This window comes from Astyanax mexicanus, chromosome 12 (assembly GCF_023375975.1).
Source record: "Astyanax mexicanus isolate ESR-SI-001 chromosome 12, AstMex3_surface, whole genome shotgun sequence".
NCBI classification, from domain to species: Eukaryota; Metazoa; Chordata; class Actinopteri; order Characiformes; family Acestrorhamphidae; genus Astyanax; species Astyanax mexicanus.
The window spans coordinates 40,496,871-40,516,068 of NC_064419.1; the positions used below are offsets into that span (position 1 = coordinate 40,496,871).

Sequence of the window (19,198 nt, forward strand, 5' to 3'; positions counted from 1 at the left end):
AGGCAGAAGGGCGTCTGCAGGGATCTACAGTAATGCAGAGTTTGGAGCAGAGCCACCTGTGAGTGCTGCAACAGACCAGCCCAGGCGCACAGACACTTAACACCACAGTCAACATCAGCCAGGACACTTAACTACACAGACAACAACAGCACAGTCACTCAAAACCCCAGTCAACAACGGCACAGACACTTAGACCTCAGCACAGACACTCAGTAGCACAGTCAACATCAACACAGACACTCAACGCCAGAGTCCACAGCACAGCCACTCAACACCACAGTCAACAACGGCACAGACACTTAGACCTCAGCACAGACACTCAGCAGCACAGTCAACATCAACACAGACACTCAACGCCAGAGTCCACAGCACAGCCACTCAACACCACAGTCAACAACGGCACAGACACTTAGACCTCAGCACAGACACTCAGCAGCACAGTCAACATCAACACAGACACTCAACGCCAGAGTCCACAGCACAGCCACTCAACACCACAGTCAACATCAGCACAGACACTTAGTAGCACAGTCAACATCAGCACAGACACTCAACAGCACAGTCAACAACAGCACAGACACTTAGACCTCAGCACAGACACTCAGCAGCACAGTCAACATCAACACAGACACTCAACGCCAGAGTCCACAGCACAGCCACTCAACACCACAGTCAACAACGGCACAGACACTTAGACCTCAGCACAGACACTCAGCAGCACAGTCAACATCAACACAGACACTCAACGCCAGAGTCCACAGCACAGCCACTCAACACCACAGTCAACATCAGCACAGACACTTAGTAGCACAGTCAACATCAGCACAGACACTCAACAGCACAGTCAACAACAGCACAGACACTTAGACCTCAGCACAGACACTCAGCAGCACAGTCAACATCAACACAGACACTCAACGCCAGAGTCCACAGCACAGCCACTCAACACCACAGTCAACAACGGCACAGACACTTAGACCTCAGCACAGACACTCAGCAGCACAGTCAACATCAACACAGACACTCAACGCCAGAGTCCACAGCACAGCCACTCAACACCACAGTCAACATCAGCACAGACACTTAGTAGCACAGTCAACATCAGCACAGACACTCAACAGCACAGTCAACAACAGCACAGACACTTAGACCTCAGCACAGACACTCAGCAGCACAGTCAACATCAACACAGACACTCAACGCCAGAGTCCACAGCACAGCCACTCAACACCACAGTCAACAACGGCACAGACACTTAGACCTCAGCACAGACACTCAGCAGCATAGTCAACACCAACACTGGCACTCAACGCCAGAGTCAACAACACAGCCACTCAGTAGCACAGTCAACATCAGCACAGACACTCAGCAGCACAGCCACTCAATGCCACAGCCACCAACAGCATGCACACGCAGCACCAGAGACAACAGCACAGAGACTCAACAACACAGCCAGCATCAGCACAGACACTTAGTAGCACAGTCAACATCAACACAGACACTAAACACCACAGTCAACAACAGCACAGACACTCAACACCACAGTCAACAGCACACACTTAGCAGCACGGTCAACCTTAGCACAGACACTTAACACCACAGCCACCAACAGCACAGACACTCAGCAGCACAGTCAACATCAGCACAGATACTCAGCAGCACAGACACTCAGCGCCACAGACAATATCAGCACAGAGACTCAGCAGCACAGACATCAGCAACACAGACATTAACAACACAGACGCTTAACAACACAGCCACCAACAGCACAGACACTCAGCAGCACGGTCAACATCAGCACAGATACTCAGCAGCACAGACACTCAGCACCACAGACATAATCCGCACAGAGACTTAGCAGCACAGACACCAGCAACACAGACATTAACAGCACAGACACTTAACAACACAGACAACAACAGCACAGACATATTTTTTAATGACAGTGACAATATTTCCATACAGCATGAATTATATGAATATAGGAATAATAATACCTGCTTTCTGCATTTTTTAAAAAAAGGAACACACACGCAATGTTCAAAAGTTTTTATTTTTATTTTTTAAGTAAAAAAGAGAAAATAGAAAAAATATGCTACATTACTATTTTATAAGCTACATTCAATTATAATTCTTGGATTTAATAAAGCTACATGACTAATGTGGGCAACACCAGATCTCTCGTCACAGCCTACACAAGTAATCTACAGTGTATTCTTAGCCTGTATCTTAGCTTGTATATGTGATCTAAATCTATACACAGATTTATAATTAATACAGAGAGAAGCCTGGCTGTTAATACACTTATTCACAGCTCGGAATAAACGTCCAGAGAAAGTTCACAACTCTGCCGTGTTGTCCTTTCAGTCGTTCTGCTCAGACATTTGTATGTGCCGCAGTTTTTCCTTGACCCGCACAAACTCAGGGACGTTCTCCTGACCTTCTCGACGTTTTATCTCCTCCATTTCGTACTGTGAAAACAGAAAACAGCAATAACAAGCGTACCAGCATTTCAAACAGTGTCAGAGTGTGAATAAAAGCTAACACAAATCTGTCAGAGTGCTGTCAGATTCAGTAACATTATAATAGTTTAAATAGGTTACAGTGGTTCATTAAATTAGTGTAAAGAATAGGGCCTGACCTATCAATTATTTTTTATCAATTCATCTAATAATTATTTTGCAATCTGAAAACTCATCTACTTTTTTCAATTTGTCGATTAATCTAACAACTATTTCATAGACTATCCTAAAGCGTTCTTTGCATGACTAATAAAATAAATACCCTAATGATTAAACAATTAATATAAATCCTACTACTTCAATATTTTCTTAAAAAAAAAAAAAAACACACACACAGTATGCATGTCTGTCCATAATATTGCAAAACAATTTACTTTGGTAACAGGAAACCTCTGTTTTATGTCATAGCAACCCTTTAAATCAAATGGATTATCAAAAGTATTTATTAAATACTAGATTTAAAACTTAAAATGATTACCACTTGTAATAATTTAATCACTAAAGAAATATAAATTTAAGGTAATCATCAGCAAATGTATTAAAAATAATAAATATGATTTACAATTATACAGCTCTGGAAAGAAAATAAGAGACAATTTTTAAATAATGAGTTTCTTTGATTTTACTAAATTGAAAACCTATGGAATATAATCAGGAGGAAGATGGATAGTAACAAGCAAAATCCAAAAACAGTGTGTAAGACTGGTTGAGAAGAACATGCCAAGATGCATAAAAAACTGTGATTAAAAAAACAAATTTTGATTTAAAACTTTATGAATATGAACTTGATTTCTTTGTATTATTTGAGGTCTGAAAGCTCTGCATAATTTTGTTATTTCAGCCATTTCTCATTTTTGTCAAATAAATGCTCTAAATCACAATATTTTTATTTGGAATTTGGGAGAAATGTTGTCCATAGTTTACACAATAAAACAACAATGTTCATTTTACTGAAACATATACCTATAAACAGCAAAATCAGATAAACTGATCTAGAAATTGAAGTGGTCTCTTATTTTTTTCCAGAACTGTATATTCAGCTATTGTTCTATGTTTATTTTTTTGGTGTGTGCACAGACATTTAATCAGAACTGTGTAACAATTTGTGTCAAATTTGAGTAAAATCATAAAATTACTCTACCACATTAGTGCACCTGCTTCTTTGACTTTCACTTGTCAAGAAATGCATGTGTACAGCTGTCCACAAGATGAAGCTTTTAGTGAGATTTGAACAGATTATTGGTTGTTGTGTGTTTAATTTTGTAGTAGTATGAAGTTGTACCTCCTGCAGTCTCTGCTGCCTCTTGCGAAGCTCCTGCTCCAGGTCAGATGGGGGTCGGAGGGCAAGCTCCTGCTCTCGGTGCTGCTCCAACCTGCGCTGCTCCAGGACTCTCTGCAGCTCTGGCTTCTCCTCCAGCAACAGACCCCTACAAAAAACATATTCTGATATTATATAGATACACATGTTCTGAAGAATTATACAGCTCTTGAAAAAAATAAGAGACTACTTAAAAATTATGAGTTTTTCTAATATAATCAAGAGGAAGATGGATGATCACAAACCATCAAACCAAGCTGAACAACTTGAATTTTTGCACCAGGAGTGGCATAAAGTTATCCAAAAGCAGTGTGTAAGACTGGTGGAGGAGAACATGCCAAGATGCATGAAAACTGTGATTAAAAACCAGGGTTATTTCACCAAATATTGATTTCTGAACTCTTACAACTTTATGAATATGAACTTGTTTTCTTTGCATTATTTGAGGTCTGAAAGCTCTGCATCTTTTTTGTTATTTCAGCCATTTCTCATTTTCTGCAAATAAATGCTCTAAATGACAATATTTTTATTTGGAATTTGGGAGAAATTATGTCTGTAGTTTATAGAATAAAACAACAATGTTCATTTTACTTAAACATATACTTATAAATAGCAAAATCAGATAAACTGATACAGAAACTGAAGTGGAGCTGTATATTGCCATAAATGTACCAGGACTACTCACTAGTCATCAGTTTATAAACAAAACTATGTAGAATATCTGAAATTTCATGGGATTAAATGTGTTTTATCAATGTGTGCAGATTTGTTCACATTATAGATGGATACACATCACTTACAGTAGATGTATGAATGTCAATGGGCAAGATCCAAATCCAGTCTTAACAAAAAAAATCACTTGTAATATCAAGCAATTCAGACTGTTCTACTTCATAGTTCTCCAATAGTGGAACAAACTACCTTCCTCTACAGAGCAGGAGCATCACTACATTTCAGAAACTCCTGAAGACAGGGCTCTTCAAAGAGCACTTACTTTCCAAAAAACCCTAACAAACCAACTACTTCTAACCTCATTTTCTACTCCCCATATTTTCCTTTTCTATCCCACTATTACCCATTGGCCTCCTTTAGGACCTGTCAAGGCCCTGTCCCCTATTGCTTATGTACCTAATTATTTGTAAGTCGCTTTAAATAAAAGCATCCGCTAAATGCAATGTGATGTAATGTGAACACCTGAGTGCCTTTTGTTCCACTTCCAGCACTGCTGATTATCACGGTGAAGAAAGACTGAACAACAACAATGCACAGGCAGATAATTAATACTGAGCTGTCTGTAATTATTTATATATTTTTTATCCAAAATGATAGATCACTGATGTTGTAATTACAGTGTTGGTGCTGATCACCTCTTATGGCTGAGCAGCAGCTCTTTGTGGAGGTTCTGGTGGCTGGGACACTCGATGGGGGAGCCGTTTAGTTTGCGGACCGGAGTGCCCTCCTCGCTGCCCTCTGTGCTCTGCCGGGACAGAGGTGGGTGGCACACATAGCTCTCTACAGGAAAAGAGACATAAACACATTCGGTCTGTTTATTACTGCATATACAACTCTCCCAAGAGTGCCATCTTAAAAATAGGATGTACAGTAAATACTTACACTGCTAACACTTTGGGAGGTCTACTTTGAAGACACTCAATGTTCTTTATTCAGTCTAATCGACACAGGCATATTAAATCCAACACCTAGCCATGCATTATTGCCTTTACAAACATAAGTGAAAAAATGGATGATTCTAAAGAGCTCACTCCACTCCAACTCCAGCATGGTACTAAAATAGAATGGCACAACGTGTAGGAACCACAGTAACTCAAAGTACTGAGGACCATAGTCCTCCAATACTTTGCAGACTCAATAATAGCAGAGCTCCAAACCTGCTGTTAGAGCAAAGGGGGACCAACTACACACTAATGCATATGGGTTTATAATAGGACTCCTGTAGGAGTCTCAATACTTTTGTCCATATAGTGTATCCTTCAAATGCCAGAGCACACGGAAATGCTTGGCAGCAAACAGAAATGCTTAATTGGCGCACCATGTTGCATTTGAAGGCCGATATCCAGAACAGCTTGAATTCCCAGCTAAAATGTACCTAATTCAGCTCATCTACAGTTTTTCATCTACAATTTTAGCAGGTGTGTTTGAATGGAGAACACTATGTTGTACATCATTCCCTCAGGCCTGGAACTGAATACTGTTGATCTAGAACAGGAGGGCCCAATCCACCTTAAAGAATTCAGATCCACACACCTGGGTTTAATGGTAAAACTGATCAATAGGTGTCAGTATTTCACAACACATGTTTGTTTGTTTTTTTACCATAAAACACTACATATAACAGTACTACAATACTCCAGTGTATTATATTAATAATGTATATATACTAGTGTTAGAAAATAATAAGTGGCCGTACCTTTTTTGTGATGTCTAAAGCCAGGTCGCTTATAAAGAGAAGAAGAAAAGAAAGAAGAAAAATACAGAAAGAAAGAGAGAGAGACAGGATTGTTACTTCACTCTTAATACACATTAAGAAGTATATCATTATCTGTTATGTTAAGAAAAAGCATGTTTTAATTGTATCTCATCATTTATTGTTAGGGATGCACTGAAATAAACATTTTGTCCAAAACTGAAATGAAATTAAACATCTGCCCGATTAACTCACATTAGATTCACAGGGAATCCCATGATATGATACTATCATGATATGTTTCCTACCATAACAACAATATGACAATACTATGATTCTGTGACACTTGATATATCACTTAGCAGTGTTTTTACGACAACTCACTGCATCTGTGTTACTAAAGAGGATACTTTTACAGTATTTTACCACCAATATTCTTATACCATATATATATATATATATATATATATATATATATATATATATATATATATATATATATATTATATATATATATATACCACAGGTTTACCCTATTCATTTGATTAATGGCACCATGTGGAGTAATAAAACACTAACTTTATTAAGTCAAATTGGGGGCGAGTTTTAGGAAACGTCTTTGTTTCCCAAAAAAATATTAATATCTGACATCACGCATTGATACATTTCGATGGGGTCAAAACGATACAATCAGAACAATATTGAGTATATTATTTCACCATTAGTACAAAACCAAGCCAGAAAACTTCTAAAATTCATTTGTACAGCTCTGGAAAAAATTAAGAGACCACTTAAAAATTATGAGCTTTTTTTTTTTACCAAATTGAAAACCTCTGGAATATAATCAAGCCATTAAACCAAGCTGAACTGTTTGAATTTTTGCACCAGGAGTGGCATAAAGTTATCCAAAAGCAGTGTGCAAGACTGGTGAAGGAGAGCATGCCAACATGCATGAAAACTTTGATTTAAACCAGGGTTGTTCCATCAAATATTGATTTCTGAACTCTTAAGAACTTTATGAATATGAACATGTTTTCTTTGTATTATTTGAGGTCTGAAAGTTCTGCATCTTTTTTGTTATTTTAGCCATTTCTCATTTTCTGCATATAAATGTTTTAAATGGCAATATTTGTATTTGGAATTTACTCAAACATATACCTATAAATAGCTAAATCAGATAAACTGATTCAGACACTGAAGTGGTCTCTTAATTTTTTCCAGAGCTGTATATGCTTGTACAAGTGAATTTAAATGCATTATATCTAAGTGCTTAAAATTAAATGAAAGCAGATCCGCCTTCTTTAATTCTAAGCTACACACCATCACTCAATATTTGTCACTCTTTCGTTTAAGTTCTCACATCAATCAACTTTTCAGACATGGCGAACATCTACAACAAAGCGACAGCTTTCAAATTTGGTTTCTCAGTTTGGCACAAGCTAACATCTGGGCCCTGGATAAAAGAGTGGGACCACTGGGAATAGAGAATCACCCTATTTACCCTCACCCCCAACTCCCATCATCCACTCCCACACCCGCTTTCCTAATAAACGCCCTCAACCTTAAGACTTTAGCTACAGTTAGACACATTTCTTATGCTAATTGCGACAGCAAACACAGCTTATTGAACGTCTCACATCTGAGCACACTATTGACGTTAGCGTTTCCATTAAGCAGAGAGCAGAAATGAGCAGGTTTTGGGTCTAAAGGACTAAAATAGTACTCTGACCTTTGTGCCTTTTGACTCTTAGTAGATCTAGAGAGTCCAGTCACAGCAGGTATGACCTTATTTAGAGCTTACAGTACATAAATAAAGCCCTAATCCAGCCATCTGAGCTCCAGTTTCATCATCACCCACACTGGAAAGTTAAGTGTACTGATTTTTTGACAACCAAAAATATTTGACTGAAAATGTCAAAAAAGTACTGAAATAAGTAAAAAAGGACAAAATAGTTTATACTAAATAATGTCTTAAAAACAGCCTAATAGGTACAAGTAATACAGGGCTAGGATAGTAACATTAGCTGAGCTAGCCTTAGCACTCGTTTGTTTACCAAAACACATTCATGAATAAAATATTCACACTGCAGCAAAGCAACAATAAAATTATAGATACTTGGATAGATGCATCTAAGTATATATTTTTAAGTATACTTAACATGAAAAGGTACATACTTTTAGCATTAATTTCCCTCTGGGATAAATAAAGTATCTATCTATCTATCTATCTATCTATCTATCTATCTATCTATCTATCTATCTATCTATCTATCTATCTATCTATCTATCTATCTATCTAATACGTACCTAAATAAATACTAAATGTACTATTTTGAAACAACTTATGGCAACTTAAATATATTTCAATTGTAACTAAGATATAATTAAATGCAACATAAAAGCTGTGCAAAAAGTTGTGCATTTAAGTGTTTTACCGTACAACTTCTGCAAACTTAAGTAGACTTAAGTATGTGTTTTTAAACACATTTTTATGTTTTTTATTTTTTTGTTTTTCCTCCTTTGTGTATTGATGCACATATTGCGTACACCTTAATGACACTGGAAAAAAAACTACACTAAAGTGCACTTTAAGCAATATGTAATGCCACTACATATGTTTTCTAGCAAAACAATGTATAATTTAAAGCACTTTTAGTATTCTTTACCTAATTTGAACACACTTTTAATGCACTTAAGTATACTTCCTTTTCACAAGGGAGTGTATGTATGTTAGTTGAGAGTTGTACTCAAAGGCTGTGTCAGACACTGAACCACTGGTTATTTTTATCTACTGCCTATAAAAACAAAGATTTCCTAATTGTATATTGTATAATTTTATAATTGGAAGAGTACTTCCCACTGTTTCTGAGAGTTTGGGTGGTATATTTGCTCATACTGTCATGCATGAACTTTGGAAGATAGCTGTGATTACTTTTCTGTGGCTTCATCCTGTAAATAGTTCATTTAAACATGAATTAAAATGATGAAAGACGTGTTAATAGTTCATCACTTTCACTAACGGTTGAAGTGTTGGAAAAATCACACCTTTTTGCCATTCACCTTGCCTTGTTCACACCTCTACCACTCCCAGAATCCATCTGTGCAGTGCTCCCTCCAATCTCTATAGAAAACAGAGTTTGATGTGGTGCAAAAAAATGCTATTTTCCCTGTTTCTATACGTTCATCCCTAATTTGATGTCAAAATTAAATATTATCATAAGAGCGTTTTTAAGCTCCCTCAACTAGCTTAACCTGTCTGGTTGTACAATGTATTTTAGTGAAGAAAATTAAGCTGATTTTAGTGAAGAAAATTAAACTGAATCAGCCTAGGCATTTTACCAATTATGCTCCACTTAGTTTTTTAATATTTAAAAATAAGTACAATATAAAAAACAGGCAAAACAACAAATGATAATGCATGTCAAACTAACAATAGGTTTTGAATTTTTTAAGAGTAGTCAACATCATGGTCTGACAGGCAGCAAGTGACATTTCAAATTCTATGAATTTAGTATTAAACGTATAAGAGGTGCATGAGTATCTCTTTTTAGCATCATTTTTTGAATCAATAAATAATCACAGGTTTCTTACTGTAATGCGACAGTCCCCAAACTGAAGCCACACAAAAGGTTTAATCTACTGAAAACCTCTCTGAGGACTGACACACTTCCTTTAAATTTGGGCCCCAAACAGGTATCTACCCTATAAGCCCCCCCAAAAGACAAGCTTCCACTGGAACCCCAGACACTCACCTCCACACATGCAGCAGTTTGCTTCTTTGCTGTGTCCAGCATTGTATTTGCCGGCGAGGCCGCAGACATCGAGATGTCCCTTCGTGGCTATCAACAATGGATGCAGACATCCCCTGCAATCCCATTACGCCATTCAAGCTTAGGTTGCTCTGCAATCCCAGCCTCGCAGAGAGCAAGATTAGCTAATTGCTCTGGACATCAATGCTGCTTTTAACTGAAGTAAGACAACACAGAAGACACCTGAACTCCTGAGCTCCTCTAATTCTCCCTGGTAAATAGGCAGACATCAACAGACCAGAGGCATGTGTAGATTATGAAGATTAGACAGCAGAAGATGCTGTAGTTACATAATAAATACAGCTCTGGAAAAAAATTAAGAGACCATTGTAGTTTCATGTTTTCTCCCAAATTCCAAATACAAATTTTGTCATGTAGAGCATTTATTTGCAGAAAATGAGAAATTACTGAAATAACAAAAAAGATGCCATGCTTTCAGACCTCAAATAATGCAAAGAAAACAAGTTCATAATCATAAAGTTTTATAGAGTTCAGAATCAATATTTGGTGGAATAACCCTGTTTTTTAAACAGTTTTCATGCATCTTGGCATGTTCTCCTCCACCAGTCTTACACACTGCTTTTGGATAACTTTATGCCTTCACTCCTGGTGCAAAATCAAAGAAACTTATCATTTTTAAGTGGTCCCTTTTCTTTCCAGAGCTGTATATGAATAGTACTGTGCACATAAAACAGAAACAAGAGTCAATATTTGCAGCCATTGTAAAGGATAAATGAGGAGCACTAGTACTGCACAACATATTTAGTGCATAAACATGAACTTACGGGAAAACTGAGTTTACATAAGTAGATCAATAATCCGATTTTTACTTTACAATTGGCCAATCAACTCACAGAATTAGACCTGATTAAACAAAACATGTAATACCCGAACTTCAAAATACATCAGCTAGAAATTATTATTTAAATTCAGGTTAAGTGATGCTTCAAAAGGGTTGGGTCTTTATCTTGTGTGTTAAACACTGCTCACTTATTTCTGCTGTTTTCACTCACGCACAGACTGAGAAATCCCAGAATATTCTGGTTAAGAGTTTACAAACACTGAGAAATACCATTACTGAGATAAAATACAGCTCTCTTTACCAGATTTCTTAATCAGATATTTATACCTCCATTGTAAGACACTTTGAATAATCAGATAACTGCATAAATCATTTTAAATCAAGTGCTGTTTGATCTAACTAAAATTATTATTTTTTCTCATTTTACATGATCAACCAGACGCAGTTTTATATGTCCAACATAAATTATTTCAATCCAATATTGGATGCATGGAGTGCATACATTTCTGGTAAAAAAACAACAACAATGTAATAATAATTTTGAGATATATTGAGAAAAGGCAAACTTAAGGTCAAATTGAACCTTTTGTTTATGAAATTTGTGCACAAGATAACTTTTCCTAATTATTTGTAAAACATTTGAGCATGATTAACCCCACACTGGGCACTTAAAGTTGTGTAACAACACCTTTTACACTGCAGTTAGGCAGAAAATGAAATTAGAAAAACATATATGAATTATATATATAAGAATTAAAAGCAACTTTATGCATCTTTCCAGAAAGAGTAACTGATTAATCTGCAGATTTACAGCAAATGATCACGCCATCTGGTGGCAGACACTCAAACCTTGTCCTAGCCCTAATAGGTAAATACTGAACAAAGACAGACTACATGACATGAGCAAGCAACTAGTCCCCAAATAAAACAGTGCTGCCTGTCTAATGTTTGCATGAGATATAATAGATAAGCCAGAGGCCTATTTAAGGATTGCCTGTGGACAGATAAATCGAAACACTATTTAAATATTTAATATTTTTATTAAACTAAAAATGCTGTTCACATGAGTGGATATTTATGGTATAAGATTTTACACCCAAGTCTACAAGAGAGTGCCAGAATATATGTCTGTTAACTGGAGCTCAATCATGAGTGTATCATGCAGCAAGACAGTGACCCTAAGCACACAAGTAGATCTACAAAAAAACAAAAGAAATGTCACATATTAGATTGGCACTGTCTAAGTCCTGATTTTGACCTGATAAAAATACTGTGAAAGGACCATTATTTGCTCAGTTGGATTCTATTTGTGGTTTTCGACATAATTTATTTGCGGGGGAAAAAAAAAAAAAAAAAAAAAATATATATATATATATATATATATATATATATATATATATATATATATATATATATATATATATAAAGGGTTCACCTATTTTTTCTAGTGTCTTTTTGAGTGTTCGAATTATACAATAACAATGACAATTGTTTCATGTTACCAGATTTTTCTTATTATGGATAATGTACATTTATTTTATTATTGTTTTATTTTACATTATTTTGGAAGATGTCTCCTTCATAATTTGTATGTCTCTGCACAAACCTACTGCTATAAATGATATGATGATATTGTTCCAAAACTATGATACTAAATCCAATGAAATACATCAAGATATAAAACTGAGCTTCTTACTGGGTAAATGTTATATACACAAATCCAGATCCCTGTCATCTGTTCCAAATTTTAGAGTATCCTACAACAACCTGAGAGTTTTTTTTGTCATTACATATACAACTAATCAAATTTAAACTCTTTTTTTAAATGATTTTATCAAAAAACTGTACGTTTATTTATTATACATGTATAATATGTATAATATGTACCAGGTATGTGTATTTACGTATATAAGGTTTTTTTTTGTTTATTAACTAATGTCTTAATGTATGTAATGGGCTGTTACATACATACATATAGTTTTTGTTTTAAAATTATTTAGATGTTCTGAAAATAATACAATTACCGCTGTAAGTACCGCTGTGCCGGTGGGGGCGCTGTGACGTTTGTGGGTAGCTGTAGACCACTGTGCTGTATAAAGACCCGCCCAGCCGGACGTGAGTTCAGTGTGAGTGTGAGCGGCTGTGTGCGAGAGTGATCTGGGTGAATGTGCGTGTGTATGGTTGTGTGAAAGCTGTGTGAAAGCATGTGTGTGAGTGTTTAAAATCTACACCGTGATCTTATTTGATCTGGGCAGAGTTGAGCCCTGCTCTGACTCGGAGGTGATAGGAAGCCGGTCGCTAGCCCGCTGTGGCGTTGAGCGCTCTCCGGCCCAAAGCTTCAGGGCGCCCGCAGTAGAGCCTGTGGGTAGAGATGATGAATTGATCAGATATACTAGTGCTGCCGGGATCTGGGGTTTATCTCCAGTCTTCCCTGAGCGCACAGTGAGTATAGAGGCGATTCTGATCTTCACCAAGACTTCTACCGGCGGCCGGCTGCTCCTGAAGCTTCCTGAGACTTTTTGGCTGAGATTATTATGGGACTTACTGTAGCTAGCTAGCTTGTTAGCCTGTTGGCTAGCTAATGCTAGCTAAACGAGTGCAGTGTTGCCTGGGTAGTTAGCTAGCCAGCTAACGACGCTTTGTTAACTTATTTAATTGTTTTCTGTTGTGGTGTAAAGTTAAGCCACTTAAATAGCTAGTGTTTAAATAGTTTTTCTTTAGTATTTTCAAGTTTCAGTGTGGTCGCAGTTGGTTATCTAGCTAAATTTTGAATCGCTGTTTATTGTTAGTCGGATAGCTAGCAGTTAGCTCAGCTAGTTACGCTAGGTAGCTTAGCTAGATCTCGCTTTTAATTTTTCCTTCTAATTTTTATCCTGGGCAAGCAAGTGAGGCGGATTTTTTCTATATTGGTTGCTAGGTTAGCTGTTTAGCTATCAGATATTTTAATTAAATTTGTACATTGAAACTGTATCAGCCAATAAGGTTACAACAGTAGGGCTATTTATAATTACTTTGGCATTAACAAATAAGCCTTTTTCCGATTAGTCAAAGACTGTTTTTAAAGTACGTTTTAATTCTCCTGCTTATATCTGTACACGTGAATCTCAGAAGTAGTACAGACTGTGCCTTAGCATAAATTCCCATAGGAAATTAATATTTAAATTTAAGCTTAGTAGTAGCACAATTTGTGTTTGAACTAGACATGTATACAGAGACCCAGACTTGAGAAAGTACAAAAGTACAAGCTCTAAATTGAGGTGAAAATGAATACAAAAGTATTAATTTTGTATATATAATTCTGTACTTAAGTATTGAAAGTAGTTTACTATACAATTTACTACTACTACTGTAATTTTGCTACTAAATACTGTAATACTGTAATTTTACTACTGAAAGTAAAATTACAGTACTGTGGAATGTAATTATTACAGAAAGTAGTAAGAAGTTCTCAGTGAAAGGCAGAATGGGTGCAGTGAGGTATTATAAGATGAGTTTGATCTCTTGATTCACTGTGATGAGCTTTATCAAAATCAATGACCCGGCTAGTAGCCAACTGATGTTATAGCGTCTACACTTCAAATATAACTAGCTAACTAGCTTTTGAGGTGTTGGCTTAATAAAAACTCTGAATCTGATTAAAGACTTTAAATAAACCAGTAAACAGTAAATCCATATTTTGTATGTGCCGTTTATTTTGAGTTCAGAAATTGCAGGTTGTAGTCAGATTTGATTTTAAACATATGTAGTAGCTATATGGCAGTGTTTGTCCCTGATAACCGAGAAGGGTAAAGCTGCAGCCTCGGTGACTGCGGTTTTAGAACCCCACAGTATTAGGACCCTATGTTTTCGCGACACTGCCACCTAAAACAAAGTGGTCTTGGACACGGTGGATTACAGTCGGAATGTGAATCAAATTGTGACCTACATTTAATGTATTAAAATATTCAGATGTTTTGAATTGGATATCAATGTAATCTACACATATTGTGACTGTATATCTAACGTTAGCCTAAAAGGCATTACAATCACCTAACATTACTTGTTAGTCTAGGATAGCTTGCTTTAAAACATCTATTAGCCTGTAAGTTATGTTTTTAATGAAAGCATAGCGCGATATGGTTATTAGTTCTGCCTAGCACATAGATTGAAATATAAAAGATGACAAAGAATATGTTCACTACGTTTCAGTACATTAAATCAGAGTAACGTTAGCCTAATGTCTTTGGTGTAACGTTAATTACTTATTTAATCAATACTGATGTACCATATAAGTCATTTGTAAAAGTATTTGTATTATCCTGTCTGCTTTTCAAGATGCATATAACTAATTAGGTTATGTTTGCACCATCTTCAATATAAAAGCTGCATGTATCTATCTAATATTTTGATGAAATAAACATTAAAAAGTGTAAGTAGTCAGCTGAATTGGTAATATTTGGGTGAAATAAGCCTTTAAATTTGTAAGTAGTTAGCTAAAGTGATACTATTTAACGTGTAGTAAGTCGTTCATTTCGCTAGGTGGCAGTGTCGCGAAAACATAGGGTCCTAGAACTGCGGTCCTGAAACTGCGGGGTCCTAAAACTGCAGTCTCCGGGGCTGCAGCTATATACTATTGTGATAATCTGCTCTGTTACTTCTGTAGCTTTAGTTTCTCATGCTGAGTAAAAGCCACCGTCGTGTTTTCTGGAGTAGCCTCGGTTTGTAGCCGCTTTGTGGGGAGACTCTGGAAGTAAGAGCAGATTATTAAAGTGTGTTTGTTAAAGTTGTGTAAAATGCTCGGTTGAATCTGTTTCTCACCTATCGAGCCCTCAATGCTGAATATTGAAGCCTTCTGAGGATTTACCCAAACTCTCAAAGGCTCCTTCTCTGGTTCATCTGATTCATTGTGTTTTCCCCTAAAATAAAACCCACATTAATAAAGTACACATGCTTAATCACGCAAACGGTTTATCTTCTACTTCTTTAAGATGCCACAATTATTTAAATGGTAAGCCTTTTTAGCCTGAAATCACACCAGCGATCCGTACTCAGTTTCTTACTGGGAAAAGCGCCTACGGATCTCTCCTTTTAAAGATCAACTATGAGCTTTTCAATTGGGAATTATGAAAGATCTTCAGATCTCTGAAGTCGATCTGACTAGATATACTATCTGGGCTGCGTTTTGTTAGTGTAATTTTGATTACACATATTTAGATTTACATGCTATTTCACTGACTCTTATTTGTAATTACATTTTAAAACAGAAACTCTTACAAGGAAAAGATCCAGTTATCAATAATAATATGACTGATAAAACCTTAATTCTAAAGTGCACATATTTGCAATGCATTACTTATAGAAGAGGAGAATGTATATTGAATTAGCATTGCTAATTGTAACAATTAATTTATAGATATGTACAACTGGACTTTTTACTAGTCAATTACAATGAAGATATCTGAAATTATTAGTAAAAAAAAATAAGGAGTTTTTACTAGTATAAATGAAATTGTAGAATAAAATTCTGTGTATATCACTTAAAGCTACATTAGGTATATAATGTCCTATAATATAACTAGTTGGTATTAATTCACGACTTTGCAGATTAGATATTATTAATAGCAAATATTCTATAGCTAATATCTGGAAAGATGTGCCTAAAACAATATAAAAATATTTTAGGGTATTTTTGCAATTATGATATTCTTGGCAATGTGACAGAATTTATTTAAATTCATTTACTTAAAAATAATATACTTTGAAATATTTTTTAGTATAAATGTTAACAGTTTTATACATTCAATAGAAACAAAAAAATACAATTGTTTGTCTGATTTTGTATAAAAAATAATGTAGCAAAGATAAAGAAATATAAGATAAAGCAAACACTGCTTTCAAAATACCATGATTTTGTTTTAAATATATTATTGTGTACCAAAACAAGTTCTGTGGCTAAAATAAACTTGTTTTTTTTAAGCTATTTTTTATTTGGTCAGCCTTGCTCCTCCACTCACCTACGGTCCATCAGCGTCTCTCTCTGGAGCACAGTCTGGTTCTTGTTTAGGAGAAGGTCTGCATGGTTATCATAGACAGACCTCAGATGAAGGTCCAGGCTGTCTTTTGGTGCCTTGGTGATACAAAACATAAGTTGTTAAAGCTCATAATTGTTGTTGCAGATGTACTTATATAATATTAATGTATACATGTTACTTTTCCAAAAGCTAGCTATCTAGATCCTCTTACAAACTCGTCATGATGGAGGACACTTCGCCTCATGCTGGAGAAGGTTGCTGTATCGTTTAGACGACTCCAGGGTTCATCATTCTGTGCAAGGTGGGTGGGCTTTTTAAAAGGTGGTTTCTGTGGATGGTCAAAAAATAAAACAAAAGTCATTAACAGGATGCTGTGCCTTTTAGCATCTCATAACTTTCAAATAAATGATTTAATATTTTCCTATGTATCAAATTTTTCATACTAATAAATGTCATGAATACATGACAATTTTAATAATAATTGCCATGTGATGAAAAATTTACCTGAAGCTGCATACATTTAGAATGGTTCATTGTTTTCTTTTTTTGTTAATCTTTTTCTGTTTCAAAGATTATTTTTGATTTTCTAAAACATATTTTAATTACTGTGATATAATTAAAAGTTATAGTAGACAGCTTGAGCTTAGCTTACTATAGAGACAGTATGAGAAATATTAAGTAAAATTAATATTGTTGATTGGTGAACATGCAGCAAATGCCATCAATCCATTGAAAATAAAACAATGTAAAGGATACAAAACCCTCTTTCTCTGTAGTAAAAAAAAATACAATCTGAAAACTATAGGAGCTATGGAGACTTCTACATGACATTTGGAGAAGCTACCTGTTCACTCTCCACTCCACTTAATAATTCATATCAGTAACAGGAATCTATCCCAATTTTGCATGTTTGAAAATCTAGACAACCGTAACAAAGTGGAAGGTTTTGAGTACATGGAATGTTTGATTTATATTCAGGAAAATTTATTTTAAAATGAAGTGCATTTTGGCATTTTTATTCATTTTATTTTAATAGTTGCTCATTTTCTTATTTTAAATAATGCAGTTAGTATTTTTAGTAGCATTTCTTATCAAACATGAAACCTCTATATGTAATGCTTGAATAGAAATCCTCAAGTTTTAGGTGTATAATATCAAGCATAGAATTGCCAAAAGTGCATGTCTATGTTAAAAAGACAGAGTTCATTCATAAGATGAATTTTACAGTTTGATTAGATGTTTTATGAAAATAGATCAATTAATAATTGAAATGCCTAATTAATAATAAAGTTCCAAAAGAGTTAAAATGATTCAAAAATCATATTCAAAACTTTAAGACAACAGAAGTTGTTATTTAGTTAACTACCTAGTTAATCTAGGTTACTTAGGTTAGGTTAGTTTAAAGAATCATTCTGCTTAACCAGACAGCACTGCAGACATGGCAAGAAACACCCTTACATCAGATAAAACTGTAGAAAATGTAGAAAAAGTATTTTAGGGTGAATATTGATGTTCATCTCTATGTATAATAGTGTGTTAATTTAAAGTACATCTTGAGAAATTGTTAAACACAGTAAGTTATTTGTAACCTATGAAATGTAGGTTAAACAGCTAAGGGAACAGAAGGCAGGTTATATTGTTATTAACTCTAATAAAGCAGTGAACAGCGCGTTTACCTGACTCTCTTTAATCCCTGTGAAGTTAAGGTCATTCTCGTATCTGGGGAATTGGTACGGGTCTCTGTTTCCTGGCATGTTTAATATGAAATCTTCCTCAGCACTGTGTGGGAATGTTTACTCCTCAGGGATCTGCTGAGTTGTGCGAATCGCTGTTGCTAAGAAACCGGAAGGCCAGACGCTGAGGGGCGCAGCGGCGGCGAGCAGGCGGGAGGGGGCGCTGTGCTGTCAGGCCTAATGTAAATCATGCACCAATGCAGCGTCACCATTACCAGCAGAGCAGAGCTCTAAAAGAGCCTCCTGCCTTAATTTACCCTATACATTTTGTTTCCCCAATAAAACCATGGAAGTGCATTTGAAAATAAAATACATTTGAATAAAAAAGTCTCCACCTGTATTTAAGTAAGTGAATGATGTGGGGTTGATGCTGCAGTTGGTCAGCAGGTCTAGGTTCAGCAACAGTATGTGCTGAAAGAATGATGTCAGCTGACTACCTGAATATAATGAATATAGACCAGATTATTTTATCAATGCATTTTTTCTTCCCTTATGGCATGGGCATATTCCAAGATCAGGATTCATGGGGCTGGAATTGTGAAAGAGTTCAGGGTTCAGGGAGCATGAGATCCTCATTT

General features: G+C 35.8%; 2 protein-coding genes and 1 non-coding gene across 3 annotated transcripts; 1 reads left to right on the forward strand and 2 right to left on the reverse strand.

The window, feature by feature from the left end:
- Positions 1-2,034: 2,034 nt before the first annotated feature.
- On the reverse strand, positions 2,035-11,212 carry zgc:195245 (uncharacterized protein LOC565483 homolog). The gene is made up of 5 exons (XM_007231917.4): positions 10,018-11,212; positions 6,269-6,296; positions 5,208-5,352; positions 3,805-3,949; positions 2,035-2,471 (listed from the first exon to the last, which is right to left on the reverse strand). Exons 1-5 carry the CDS (start codon positions 10,084-10,086, stop codon positions 2,364-2,366), a joined length of 495 nt encoding a protein of 164 aa, XP_007231979.1. The 5' UTR covers positions 10,087-11,212; the 3' UTR covers positions 2,035-2,363.
- Positions 11,213-12,930: 1,718 nt separating this feature from the next.
- LOC125806263 (small Cajal body-specific RNA 2) lies at positions 12,931-13,345 on the forward strand. The gene has a single exon (XR_007441549.1). It is a non-coding gene; the product is annotated as a small Cajal body-specific RNA 2 (non-coding RNA).
- Positions 13,346-14,538: 1,193 nt separating this feature from the next.
- Positions 14,539-18,712, reverse strand: cfap276 (cilia and flagella associated protein 276). The gene is made up of 5 exons (XM_007231918.4): positions 18,564-18,712; positions 17,099-17,215; positions 16,870-16,982; positions 15,674-15,771; positions 14,539-15,599 (listed from the first exon to the last, which is right to left on the reverse strand). Exons 1-5 carry the CDS (start codon positions 18,639-18,641, stop codon positions 15,529-15,531), a joined length of 477 nt encoding a protein of 158 aa, XP_007231980.1. The 5' UTR covers positions 18,642-18,712; the 3' UTR covers positions 14,539-15,528.
- Between the last annotated feature and the right edge of the window lie 486 nt (positions 18,713-19,198).

Excerpts from the sequence above, each read along its gene's own strand:
- zgc:195245 (XM_007231917.4), bottom strand. The coding sequence starts at position 10,086 with ATGTCTGCGGCCTCGCCGGCAAATACAATGCTGGACACAGCAAAGAAG. Across the intron at positions 3,950-5,207 it reads CTGCTGCTCAGCCATAAGAG|GGGTCTGTTGCTGGAGGAGA; the intron begins GTGATCAGCACC and ends TGTTTTTTGTAG. Across the intron at positions 2,472-3,804 it reads GGCAGCAGAGACTGCAGGAG|TACGAAATGGAGGAGATAAA; the intron begins GTACAACTTCAT and ends CTGTTTTCACAG.
- cfap276 (XM_007231918.4), bottom strand. The coding sequence starts at position 18,641 with ATGCCAGGAAACAGAGACCCGTACCAATTCCCCAGATACGAGAATGAC. Across the intron at positions 17,216-18,563 it reads CAGGGATTAAAGAGAGTCAG|AAACCACCTTTTAAAAAGCC; the intron begins GTAAACGCGCTG and ends GACCATCCACAG. Across the intron at positions 16,983-17,098 it reads TCCTCCATCATGACGAGTTT|GCACCAAAAGACAGCCTGGA; the intron begins GTAAGAGGATCT and ends TGTATCACCAAG.